The 14,478-nt window shown below is 31.5% G+C and overlaps 1 protein-coding gene across 3 annotated transcripts; it reads right to left on the minus strand.

Moving 5' to 3' along the window:
• Nucleotides 1-400: 400 nt before the first annotated feature.
• MBD8 (methyl-CPG-binding domain 8) lies at nt 401-13,126 on the minus strand. 3 transcript variants are annotated; one of them, XR_015792882.1, is made up of 3 exons: nt 12,381-13,126; nt 9,032-9,846; nt 401-879 (listed from the first exon to the last, which is right to left on the minus strand). XR_015792882.1 is itself a non-coding variant. In XM_022276391.2 (2 exons), the coding sequence occupies exons 1-2, from the start codon at nt 13,057-13,059 to the stop codon at nt 856-858; spliced, it is 663 nt and encodes a 220-aa protein (XP_022132083.1). In that variant the 5' UTR covers nt 13,060-13,126; the 3' UTR covers nt 401-855. The 3 variants fall into 3 exon arrangements, 2 of the variants coding, with proteins under 2 accessions (XP_022132083.1, XP_022132084.1); XM_022276391.2 differs by lacking the exon at nt 9,032-9,846 and having other exon boundaries at nt 12,421-13,126; XM_022276392.2 differs by lacking the exon at nt 9,032-9,846 and having other exon boundaries at nt 12,381-13,125.
• Between the last annotated feature and the right edge of the window lie 1,352 nt (nt 13,127-14,478).

Below are 14,478 nucleotides of genomic sequence, written 5' to 3' on the forward strand. Positions count from 1 at the left end.
TTATTAAATATTTTTGCCATATTTGCAATTATACCTTTGCAAGGAATGAAATTAAGTGGCTTCCACAATTATGATAATGATGGAATGGAACCCAACAAATGATAAAAAGGGTAAAAAAAGTAAAGATAAAAATCTTACTATTGATAGTCAAACATAGATTCATCTTTTTTAGGACAAAACAACAATGGCAGAATAAAAAAAAAACTCTTAAAATTAGAAAATAATAGATCTTTTTCACAGTTCAACGTACTTTCATTCTGAGTAGAACCAAAGGTTAATTATATTGATCAACTTAAACATAGTTCAATAAGTTAATATTATCGATTAAAAAGTCGGAAGCTTGAATCTCCCCCGCCATGTTGAAAAAAAAAATTGATAGCAGACAGCATATCAAAATGACTAAACAAACAAAGTTGAGAGTTTTCTAATGGGTTTAATTCAGGCAACAAAAGTCATATCTTTGAGTATAAAATCTTGTTACAATTACATCGTCTGAATTTGCTCGGGCACTTGAGTGATTTTAGCAAAAGGAATCGTCCAACTAAAAATGACTTATGGACTTTGATGAGATATTCACAGTATTTTTCCTACATGAGTGACAAAATTGCAATCTTAACTCCAACAGTAAGCAGAAAGATGTGTAAAAAGAACCATGACTGAACATATTTCGATGTCTGCATCAACTCGTGCACACGATCTCCTCTCTCTTGCGAGAAAGAAAAATTTTCCAGCTGATACAGTCTAGGAAACCAATGGATTATCAAATCGTTCTCCTTCGTCAGCTAGGTTAATCATAGCCAATTGTCTAAAAAATCTATACATTTCAGCTTAGTCTACATCTCTGCCATCGTCTGCCTATGCTCCTAAAGAACTAAGATCCTGCAATGTAGTTTAGTTATTAGTAAAATTGAGTGAAAAAATAGAATAAAATAGGACTGTTAATGTGGATGGTATTCATAGAGAAGAATGATAACACACAATCAATTTATGTTGTCACAAGAGAGTCTTGAACAGTTGTTCCTCCACATTACAAATTGCGGAGCATCCTTAATATTTTACTCATTCGTGAATGGGTTCGTTGTGGAAATGCTGTAGACCTTTTCACTTATGTATAACCTTACCATAATCAATTATTTAGATGGAAGAAACAGGAAATCATGATTGTCTTAAATTATACCTCGTAATCTTACAATATAAAATAAATCATGCCAAAGCAATATTGAAGAGTTGTTAATGTAAAATAGAGTTTCAGTTTCTTCTAGTTAAGCAATAGCGAAAAAGCTTACATTCTACAAAAGGTAAAAATGCAAAAACAACTCATGACGTCTATACCATGGATTATTATTGCTAAAACGTCTTCTGAAGGAGACACCTTCAAGAAAGGATTTATCCAACAAATTGAGCGATAAAAGAGAAACACAAAGAGTGGCAGCCAACTACTTGGTAATGGGATCAGTTATCATTTCTCTTATATCAATGAACTCCATAGACATTATCTCCTTTCGTAACCATTCTCAAAAGAGTGACCTTTTATAGCGTGAACCTCTAAATCCATTTGCTAAGAAGGGAAATATTTATGTTCTCGATGTTCCTAAATGTGTCCCCCAAGCTCTTGAGGGAGAAATACTCATTTCTATCTAACAATATGGTTGCATCCATTCAAAATTAGCCCCCTCCCACATCAAGTTCTCAAATAATCTTCTCAAAATTGACCACCATGGATGCCTTTTAGGTGTTAGAGGCTAGAAATAATCAAGATGTACGTAAGCTAGCCTAAACTAGTTACCAAAATAGTTGTCGTGACAAACCTATTTTTGAAGGGAGACTAACTGAGTTAGGCTCTCACTCCCTTGGAAATCTAAGTCTTCCTCTATTTAGTTAAATAGGCAAAAAACTCACTCCATAACTGATAACACATCCCCAAAATACATAGAAAGTAGGGGGTCCATTAAAAGGGAGGCCAAGATAATTGAAGGTGCTTTTCTTATTTACGACCTAGTACAAACAACCCTCCCCTCTCTTATTCCATCTGAGACATTAATGCTAGCAATAGAGAATTTGAGAAGATTAATACGCAAATAGCAAACCTGAATCCTTTGAAATGTGTCCCAACATTTTCTTACAATTTAGAACTGTTTCTTCCTCTATTGTGGTATATAAAATCACATCACATATACACTTAAATGTTTTATCTGGTCCTAATTCAACTCAATAAATCAGCCACCAGGATAAAAAAAGAAAGGGAGAAGAGAATCTCTTTGTCCGAAGCATCCATCTTTTATCCAGGACCTCCAGTCCTAATGATGTAGAAATTGGAAATATAATCAATAGTCTACGACCTTCCACTTATATCCAAAATATTTTCTCTGCATAATTCCATCAAGGTATAGCCTCTTTATTTTTTCTCTTCTAGCCTTTTACACATTCATTGGTAATGAGGAGGGCATCTAGAATTTTCTGTTCTTTTTCCTTCTAAAAATGGTAGATGAGTTTATCCAAGGCAGTACTTTCTTCAATATTTTTGTCAGCTATTTGAGAAGTTTATAGAGAAAATATCCCAAGCTTATTGGCCAATAATCACTCACCTTAGCCACATTGCTTTTGTTTAGAATTAAACAAAACTCATCTACACATTTGTTGGTAATACAATTCTCAAAAAATAACCATATTATAACCTTGAAAAGTTCTGTCCTTTCTCCAAGAATTCAACAGTGAAATCATCCAAGCTAGGGAATTTTAAAAGTCCTATTTGCCAATATTCCTATTTCATACTTCTTGTCTAATATTTTAAGATATTATGTTCTAGAAGCCCACCTCACATTTACTGACATCCATATTACTCCAAAAATTATCCTATCTACCAACCAACTCAAACTTAGATTCTTTAGGGGTTATTTGATAAATGTTTCTAGTCTTTTAGAAACATGTGCATTTTGTAACGGTTTCTCATTTTCAAAATTAAATAAAAATTTTGAAAATAAAAATTGTAGGACCCACTTAGTAATGTTTCCATTTTATGTTCCTTGTTACTTGTTTTCTATTTCTAAATGAAAAAACCAAAACATGTTGGTAACTCTTTCTTGTATGTTTATTTATTGCTTAAAAAAAATAGAAACGTGTATAGTAACTGTTTCTTATTTCTTGTTTTCTTAAATTCAAAATTAAAAAAATAAGGTTTTATTTCTTGTTCTCTTAAATTAAAAAATTTTAAATTAAAAAAAATAAGGTTAAAATACTTGTCCATGAATTTCAAAAGGTGTCAAATAAATCTCTAAATTTTCAATTTTAAGTCTAACGGATCTCTCGATTGTAAAAGTGTTCTATTATTATTTTTTTTTAATTCACGAATCTATTAGACACAAGTTTGAAAGATTTTGTGTAATATATTCGTGAATTTAAAATAATGTCAGATAGATCAGGGACCCTATTAGACACAAACTGAAAGTTTAGGTATTAACACTTTTAAAATTCAGAGATTTATTAGACGCCAAATAGAAAGTTTAAAGACTATTAGGCACTTTAAAAGGTCAAGACCTACTAGACATATTTTAAAATTCAAGAACCAATTAAACACAAGTCTAAAGGCACATCGACTAAAACTTGTAATTTAACCAAAAATTAAAAATTTCCATAAAAAATCATTTGTACTAAAATATTCAAATTATTATGTTATATTTAATTATGTTTAGTATGAATTTTATAAGTAAAAAAATGATTGAATAATGTTTTTATTTATGTTTTCGAAAAACTAGAAATAGGAATCAACAAATAAGAAACTAAATTTAGTTCCATTCAAAGTTTGCATAGAATAGTGAGAACAATTTTTTGAAATGAGAAACAAAAAATCAGGAACATTTACCAGACTATATATTTCTCAAAAATGAAAAATAAAAAATAAAAACAAGAAATAAGAGCATTACCAAATAACCCCATTATTTTTTTTTCTTTCTCATTTTTTGTTTCCAATTTTTCAAAAATATAAGTAAAAAGTATTATTTTATCATTATTACTTATAAAATGCATGATAATATTAGGATTAAATATAACATAACAAATTTTTGAATATTTTATTTTAATAAATTATTTTACAAATAAAACCTTAATTTTTTAATTTAAAATTTGTGAGACAAGAAACTAAAATGACTACTAAACATATTTTTGGACAAGTTTTTGTTTTTCATTCCTAAAAAATAAGAAATAAAAAATAGAACATTGGAATTGAGAACTACCAAACAAGTTCTTAGTAATCACCACCGCACTGACCATTTAAAATCATAAAAAATAAGGGGACAAACCTCTTCTCCAACATCTTTAATGACACCACTTCATAATGAAATTCTAAATTTACTTATCTACAAGGGATTGCAAGTTATTTAGGGTCTGGTAGAAGATGTTGAAGTTTCACATGAATAATCTCTATCTTCCAATTAGGAGATAGGCGAGAGATGTGACTAGGTTAGTAAGCTCTATCCTCAATTTTCCTTATAAGAGTTATAACTAGACTAAATAAAGATATGTGCTACTCTACTACTACCATCCTTGTCTACCTACCAATCGATAGTTGGTTACCTGAAGCTCTCTTGGGACGGAATATACTTAGAAAAGCTTAGTTTATTTGGAATTGTGCTACAAGAGCTCTCTTGTGGCATTTATGGTTAAAAAGGAATCGTTGTATTTTTTAAGATAAAGGTCTCTGCTTCATATGTTTTTTTGTTGAAGTGTACAACACACTACTTCTTAGTGGTGCCTCAATTAAATTCTTTTGTAACTACAATCTTTCCATGTTTATGAATAACTAGAAAGCCTTTGTTTGGTTTTTTCTTAGGTGGGGTTCTCTCTACCCAGCCCTTGGGTTGTTTCCTTCCTTCTTTTTGCTGGTATATACAGGTTTCTTTTATATATATATACACACACACTATCCTTCTCTAGCAAAGCTAGATGCTGCTATATGGCATGGCAAGGAAGGATAGATTTCTGCTCCACACCAAAATGCTTATTGTGGTAGGCCGTATAAATGAACAAATTTAACATTTCTAGTAAAAAATAAGTCAACCAACTAGTTCGATCAAAACTAAAGTGTTGAACAGAAAAATAAGAAAATACAATAAAATATTGAAGTAACTCTAGAAACTCGGCCACCTCTCAGCAAGCTCGAGCTTGCTCAACAGCTAAACAATTGCTAGATTCAACCACTCTTCCTCAAATCTATATATAACCAGCTCTAACTAAAAAACTCCTTAGTTAATGACTAATTTGCCATTAATATCCTAATAACATTTCTAATATTTTATCCCAGTGATATTTATAACATTCCTCATCTCCCAAAACGCACCTTGTTCTCGACATATAATTGATCATTAGGACCTCCGACCAAAATGTTGAGTTTTATAAGGCCAGAGATATAGGCTGTATAAGTTATTTGTTATAAAAAAAAGACAAACCCAAAATTTAGTTTGTGTAACACCTAACCCATATCTATTCCCACAAAATAAACACAATAGTTAACATTCTCAAACATCGCCAACCTGAGCATAGTTCAACTAGTTACCGACCATAACGTCGTGGGTTTGAATCGCAACCCCACAAGTTGTACTAAAAAAAAACATTCTCAAGCATTCTTTTAGCATTTTCATACAAAGATTAGGTAAAATAAATATAAAGATAAATACAATTTTGTGTACTTTGGGATTCATTCCATTTTAGTCCCTTGCACTTTCAATAAGTCTCAAAATTTTCATCACCGTTAGTATGAAGTTAATTTTTATCTAACTTGGCAAACTAAAAACGATAATTTTTTTTGGATAAGAAACCTTTTATAGATAGTCAATATGTTTCTAAAATTTATAGAGAAAAGGTTGATAGAGACTAAATTTTTTTAAAGAAAAATTTAACTATAAGTTAACAGTATAGACTAAGTTTAAGAATTTTAAGATTTATTCTTAAAAGTACAGAGATTAAAATAGAAAAAGTAACAAAGTGCATAGGCAAACATAATTATTCTTAATTCTTAGGCACCCAAATACCTTGGCATCTAGATCCCCCAAACTTTCTAAGACCTTAAAAATGGATATTCTTGAACATTACAGTGAGGAGTGTCAAATCCAACAAATAATAATTCCGATTTGACATGAAAAGAAGTGTCCATGCCTTAACTATAAAGCTCTATTATAATATACTACATACACTCACTATTATTATTTTTTTTTTATAACTAAGAGTAAGAGTTTTGCTCCCCTATATCCAGGGCACTTGCGCTCACCCCAAGGTCCGGACTCGTGGGATATCTAGAGTTTTTGATATTAAGTTCACCAGAAGGTTCGAAGTTAAGACCTCTAAGTCAGTATGACCTAGAAACCATAAGCCCTTGCCAACTAGGTTTGGTGGAAGGTTCGAAGTTAAGACCTCTAAGTCGTTTGGTGGCCTATGCATAGACTCCCTGAAGTAGAGATGTATGTGCCTTATACAAAAGCCAAACTCTAATGTGTCAATGCTTTAGCTAAAGACCACCTCTAAATTGTTCATCTGATGAAGCTCAAACTTCCTCACAAAATTTCATCATTTAATTTTTTTCTTTTAAACTAAATATTGCAACTCTATTCTTAAAATATTAAATTAATCACACAAATTCAATCAAACAACAAAAATGTCTAAACTCAACTATGAAAATACTCAGACCTTACATTAAATCAGGGAAAAAAGCACTCGAGTTCAACAATAATATACTCTAACTCTAGTACTACTACAAAAAAAAAAAAAAGGAAAGGAGAGGAGGAATCTATCATGAGTAGAATAGTCAGTATCTACCGAAATAGTCTTGTCTAACCACATTAATATTCATAGCAAGCCACAAATCTTCAAAAAATGAAGGAAAAAAAAACTAATTGAGGGTATTAATTTGACTAAAAGTATAGGATTTATTTTGATCAAATTAAAAGTTTAGGAATAAATTAACTTACTAAGGAAGTATATGGGCAAAAGGTGAATATTTTCATTCAATTAATTATTTGATCAAAAAATATTTTAATTGATTATTTTTAAAATAATTAACAATTTTTTTTATAAAAAAATAATTAACAAATTTACTCTACTCAATCCCAAATTCTCATTTAATAGTAATAAATTAGCTTTAAATTTTTAAAAATAATAAATTAGCTTTAAATTTACTCTACTTAATCCCAAATTCTCATTTAATAATGATCAATTAGCTTTTAAAATTAAAATTTTTATACTTCATTAGTTAATATTGTTTATTTTTATTAATATAAGTATTTTTTAAGTATAGTATTATCAAAGATTCTAGCGGAGAAACACACTACAACATCAAGCATAATCCCATATACTCCACTACATTAATTTTCCAAACAACCTTAAAATAGCTAACACGAACATAACTCAGCTAAGCATGTACCCCTCCTCTTGAGGTTGAAGGTTCAAATCTCTAATTCCATATTTATTGCTAAAAAAAAAAAAAAAAAAGACTTTTAAGACAAATGACCTAACATGACAACATGTAATTGTTAAGAAATAAGATCAACCATGAGCTATAGGGATATGCCCGTTTAATTTCATGTGTCAAATTTTTTATTCTTTTAGCTCGTTGGGAATTTTTTTTTTCTTTTCTTTTAAGCTTTTACAATGCATACTTTAGTCTCTTCTTCTTTTAGGATGTTCTATAAATTTTCTTTTTCTAACAAGTTGTGAGCCCATTTATCTAAAGCATGGGTAGCGTGTCCTTTGGGCTTTCTTTAAGCCTTCATCAACTTTTGTAAGTTTCTTAATTTCCAAAGTTTTGTTTTCATGAGTTTTTAAGCTTGAACGAAGATGATAATTTTTGTTTATCAATTAATTCTTTAATTTCCAAGTTTCCTCCACGGAACGCGTCCCGAGATGTCCTTAGTGCGTTCCTACACCATCTGACACTTAACATGGAACAAAAATGCTAAAATCACAGGATATAAGCTTTCAAGAAACATTGAAAACTCATTGTAAACAAAAGAAAAAAAATATATATGGAAAGATTTCGTGTGCATATCAATCCTTAAGTGAACCCTCTCAATTGTCTCCCATAGATGTATATATATGTATAAACTAAAAAGTCATAGGAGGAACCACCCAACTTGATCTTGTGATAATTAACTATTGTTTTGAGTTATTTACATTGTTTTTAAAAACTGTAAAATAAACAAGAAAACGTATTTTTATCCAAAAACAAAAATCATGTCAATGAAAAACTTTATCTGAAAAAAGAATTAGTACTTTAAAATATCTGAAGTCAATCATTTACAAAATTAATAGAGGAAAAAAAGGGAGAAATTACAACAAAAAGAAAAAAGAAAAAAAAAACCCTCCTAACTTTACCCATTGTTTAAAAAGGATCACCTTTTAGAAGTTTCAATATTATCTTTTACCTTACATAAAAGTTACAAAAATATCATTTGAGCAAACATCGATTAACATTTTAAACGAAAAGTTGACGTGTCAAAATCTGGAACGATGTGATAATTAACGTGAAAGATTAAGTTTGAAAATAGATGAAATGTGGAAGAAGCTAGGGAGATTAGGACAAAATTGGGTAGACAATTGAGAAACAAAATGACAATGGAGGAAGAAAAATTTTAGGACAAAATTGGATAGACAATCTTCTTCGTTAAATGTCACATTATTTCATATTCTGTCAAGTCAACTTTTTGTTCAAATTCAAAAGGTACTTCGAAACATTTATCAAATATCAAGAATACTATTGAAAATTTAAAAGGTTATAAATATTTTTTAAACAAAGAACAAAGCTGGAAAGTACTTTTTGTAATTTAGCCCCAAAGAAAAATTCAAAGAGGCACTCAGTGAAACAACATAGACTCAATGACTATATCCTAAATAGTAAATATAATATTCGTTCTTAACTGAAGAACCACAAATTAACCCAACAAAAACAGAGTTCAGTTTACTTCAATCCATCCCAAACCCATAGTTCTATGAGAATATTATGGATCAGATCAGAGAGGCGAGGAAAACGATGAGACGGACAAGATACCTCGAATTTGGTGCACCAAAGGAAATACCAAGCAAACTTTTCGCGGATTTTGAGGGCATCTCCCATCAACACTGCTGTAGTATCCCACTGATTTATCCACAGCGAAAATGTACTATTGGAACTTGGAATTCAGTTTCACAACTGGGAATCACCACAAGTATTTTCGATGAGTGCCACACTTTCCTTGCACGAACAACCAGTTACCAAACTTCCTCCTGTTTGAAGGAAAACCTTAACCACTTAATAGGTCAATGCCTCTGCTGTGGTCACACCCTCCCCTCAAATGACTACAGAAACGTTTCCACATTTTTAGACTATTGAGATAATATTCTCTGTAGCAATCCGACCAGCCTAAGGAACCGCATTACCACTGTTTCAGACAATCATCGAAGTCTCATTTTGTAGTGAAAATATCATATTTTCCAACTAGAAAGTACTTTCCAAAGCTATCCATTTTGCCAGCACTTCAAACAACTTCAAGTCTCTCAAACTTGCAGATATGGAGCTCACTAATATAAAACCTCAAGAATCATACAAATTTTTCTTGAAAGTTGCTACGATTTCCCAATCATCTCCTCCAACTCTCTTTTGGTATGCTTGAAGTAGACTTCCCAATTAATTATACTTATGGAAGTCTGAACTACAAATAATTGTGCACTCTTCCTTATTCTATAGGGTATTCTGCAACCAACCAATGCTTGTCCAAAGTATTGCTTATTAGTTATTTGTCTCTCATCGTCCTGCTTTGCTGAGACATTTACTCCCGTTGTTACACCAATTGCAGTAGTGAACTTCATGATCCTCCCAGAAATATACTAATGGTACATCAATATCAAATATTCACAAGTGGATCTAGTACGACAGAAAAAATATTGCAGGAGGCTAATAATTTGAGGATCTCAAAATTGGACACCTTTATCTTCTAAAACAGAAAATCTCTCAGCTACTCACCATTACTAATTTTAAAATGGGTCTAATTTCATATGAAACATGACTGGTTCAAAATTGAGATTTTTGTCCAAACTACATGATAGAGTGCTAACTAAAACTATAGTTTGGATACCCTTTCTTGCATTCTAATGATTATATTCAATATTTCATGAATAGATGGAAGATTTTGATCGAAAATGATTCAAAATCATAGAAGTTTAGAAGAAAATTTGACCCTCACAAGATGAACAATCCAATAGTGGTTTACATAAAGCAACAACACATAGACACAATAGAATTTCTACATTCACAGAAGCGGATTTTGAACAAGGCATGGATATGGTCTACTTCTCAGTGTGTTCACAGTACATAGATAATCTTTTCAGTTAATGTGGTACCGCTATTTCTGTCAAGACATTCCAAATCAGGAATTGCGATATTACAGACTACTTTTGCAATGAGGAAGCTCGAGTAAAGGAAAAACACAGGCACAAAATCTTCCTATTGATGGACTCTTTTGAGGAGAGGATTCCCTTTAAAAAGGGAAATTTAGCTATAAAGGGATATAGTCTCCCTGGGGGAGGAGAATTCGTATCTTTAGGAAAAAAAAATCACCTCTTGTTTTCTTCTTCTTCATCATAGTTTCTAAACTTATTTATTTTTGCTTAAAGATCATTTTATGTGGACTGTGAGATCTAATTAAATTAGTTTATCATATCTTTTCTATTTACATACTTTCTATGATTAATTAAAATTGTTGTTGTTTTATTAATTGTACAAGAGACTTATTGTTAAATGAACAAAATAGAACATTGTCAATTAGTTTTTCAAACTCGTAACATTTTTAAAATGTTTTAATACCTAGTGGTAGAGTAATATATTTGATTACCACGGGATGTTAGGAAGTTTACCAAAATCAAGCATAGTCAATTGGTTAAGACATTAAGACATTGATAATTTCTAGGTTCGAATTTCTACCCCCACATCTAAATAGTAGCACTAATCAATATATATATTACTACCTTAATTTATTTTGTTGGAAGTTGTCTATTAGGTTATAGAAGCCCCAAGGGGCAGCCCAGTTAGCAAGGGTTTGGGATCTCTTCATCATACTGACTTAGAGGTCTCAAGTTCAAATCTTCTGATGAACTTAATACCAAAAATCCTTGATGTCTCCCGGGTCCAGGCCTTGGGCGGGCGCGAATGCCCCGGGGTATAGAGGAGCAAAGCTCCGACTACCAATAATTAAAAAAAGAAAAAAAAATTATGGAACTTTTATTACCAAAAGTTCAATATTGTTACTGTTAAGTTAATTTTAGTTACATTAATATTTCATCTATAAATGAGCACGATTTTTATAAAATTAATATTTCTTTTTATATAATAATTTTCTTTATACTTAATTCAGACTTTTTTTAAAATCAAAATTCAACTTTTTTTTTTTAAATCAAAATTTAACTTTCATATTAACATACAAACTTAGCTTACTCAAGTGATGAAATGTGTTTGATTGTTGGGCAATGGTGTATATTTGATTTTGAAAGGTAAAAATGTTAAAAACTCAATTCTTAATTGATATCCTAAAGCCACTGGGGACAGGAGAGCGAAGCTCCGAATCCCCGTTATAAAAAAAGAAATGGCATGATATCCTAAAAATTCAAGCAACCCCATACCTAAAAAATGAAAGATTCTAACAAAATAAAAGAAATCTGAACTTCCATCTCAAGAAATTATAGTCCACTTAAGTATAGTTTAACTAGTTAAAGACATCATACATCATCTTAACGGTTAAATTGTTAACCCGAACAAAAAAGAAGATCTCAAGGAATTAAAATCAATTACTATTAAATGGCATACAATTCAGTAAACTAATAAGTAAAAAATGAAATACAAATCAGGCATTTTGCAAACAAATATTATCAATATGTATACTACTAATATAAAACAAATGAGAAAATAAATGCATATTCTTGAAGTGAAAAAATTAGAACGGAAATTACAATTCAAGAACTAAATTTATGAGTTCATCACTGCTAGAGTCATTTAAAGAATGACTCTAGCAAGACTGCCCTTGAACTAAAAAGAAAAAAAAAACTGTATTTATTTTTTTAAAGAAATTAAAAAGGAAAGTAGAAAATCTTGTTATAACTCCTAGATTTCCATTTCCAAAATATAAAAACATATTTATATAAATACTGGATGCTTTCACTTTTGAATTCGATATAAAAATTTTGATCGAAAATAAAAATACCGTTTTCAAATCATTCTCTTTCTTTCTTTTATTTTAATAAAACCTTCGAAAATTAATTCAGTAAACGAAGAAAAATAAATTGAAAAACATATCCCATAAATAAAGTAAAGAACAAGAAGGATCAAGCAAACTTAGAGAATGAAGTATGAACGATAATAGTTATCTTACATCTACATGTAGGTCGTAGCGACCAGGTTCACAGCATTACCATTACGATCTCCTCCTCCTCCGCCCGTTTTTCGCATCCGCTTTTGGAGTTGGGAACCGCATTTCCATTACTCTGAGGAAACCGATTACTATCCTTGCGCGGCCGCCCTCTCCGCCGCTTAATCGGCGCGTAACTGCTGTCAATGATATCAACAGGAATGCTCTGGAAAATCGCATAGGAAGAATCAGGCACCGATTCGTCGTAAATGTGGTTAATAAGGACCAGGTCCTCATCTTCGTCGCCGTAGCTGTTGTCGACGGTGCAATGAGAGTCTCCAACAAAGAGTTGCTTGAAGAGAGTGATAATTTTAGCGCTCTCCGCATCCAGGCGCTCGGGGGATTGGGGGCGAATTACGGAGGAGGACGAGGAGGAAGGAAATTGGGGTTTGCGAGGGGCCAAACGGAGGCGCGAATAGGTCTGTTTACGGCTGCCGGCGGACTCGTTGAAGACAGATCGATCAATTTTGGGGATTAAGACGTCGTCGTCGTCGTTGGATTGGGAGGTTGAAGAAGATGAGGAGGAGAAACGAGAGAGGCAATAGAGCTCTGATTGAGAGAGGAGACGGAGATCTATGATTGGTAGAGTATTCATGCGGAAACTCTCGTTGGAAGGGGAAGCAACCATGGTTGTGGAAGCCATGGATATGGCATGAGGTTCTGTAATGCCCAAAAAAGGGAGGGACGGAGAGGGAACAGCGATAGGGAGCAGCGCCACGGTTCAAGCCTCAAGGGACGACCGGTTCGAAACTGGGCCCTGGCCCAACTTTTCCGAATCAATCGGCCCATGCTTTCCATTATTGGGCCTTCAACATTCTCACCTCCCGAGGTGGATTGTGAGATCTAATTGAATTTATTTAATTTGTTATATTTTAAATTTTAGCTAAATTTTAAAAATAAAACAAAAATAAAGGTTTGTGAATACATTTACTTAGTTTAGATTCTATTAGCTCAAGTCTCTCGTTAAGATAGTGACTTGTCAACATGAGTTTAGCTTAGCTGTAATTAGTATCTCTTTTTGACTAAAAAGTTACAAGTCATTCTAGTAGTCTATATTATTATATTTTTTTAATTTTATTTATAATTTTTCTAGGGGTTATTTTTATAATATTTTGGATCGATTATACTATTGTGGATTTGGATGAGGTTGGAGCCACTTTATTAAATAACTTGATTTAAATCTAAATCTACTCTTTTGAATTTGATTGGGATATAGAGGGACCACTTATTGGCAACTATTTGATAGGGAGAGACCATATGCCTCAATACATTATTGTTGCAGATTGTATATTATGGATGCAGCAAGCTACTAAATGTTAGATGTCTTTTCTCATTTGCCAAAGAATAGAGATAATTAAACTTCAACTTCAACTTTGTAACCTTTTAACTGAATTTGGTTTTTTATTTTTTCCTCTCTTTATATCACATTTTATCTCCTTGAAAATATATAATCATTAAATGAGATGAAACAAAACAAAATATATGCATCAAGAGTATTGATGTAAATAAATAATAGACATTTTAAAATATTATAATAAACATAACTCAACTAGTTGATTTTTCGAGTTGTAGAGTTAGCGACCGTTGGATAACCAATGCTTTTTGTGAACTAAAAAAAATATATTTTAAGGCTAAAAAAACATACATAATAGAAACCCATCACATGAAATGAGGGCCATTGAGGTTTGGGTGCACCTTGGACCTTGGATTGAATGGGGCTCTATACTTTGAACGCCATGAGAAAAATGAAGATTGGAACATTATCACGTGCAAATTACTATTCCATATATATATATTTTCATATAATCTATACGTGAGTCAACATTTTTTCATAGAGATAATCGAGGTTGAGAAGAATTGCTTTCAGCAAATATTATTCCATTTTCGCAATAAAATTTTATCTAGAAAATTAATTGGATACCTTTATTATCTACAATCTTTTAAATGATATGTTTTTTATACTATTAACTACAACTACAGCCATCATTTTTTTCCAATCTAATAATGTGAGAGCGTGATTCAACCTTTTAACCTTTTAAAAAATTATTATGCATCTTATTTA

This window comes from Momordica charantia, assembly GCF_013281855.1.
Source record: "Momordica charantia cultivar OHB3-1 chromosome 8 unlocalized genomic scaffold, Mcharantia_2.0 BLBB01000008.1, whole genome shotgun sequence".
Taxonomy (NCBI): Eukaryota; Viridiplantae; Streptophyta; class Magnoliopsida; order Cucurbitales; family Cucurbitaceae; genus Momordica; species Momordica charantia.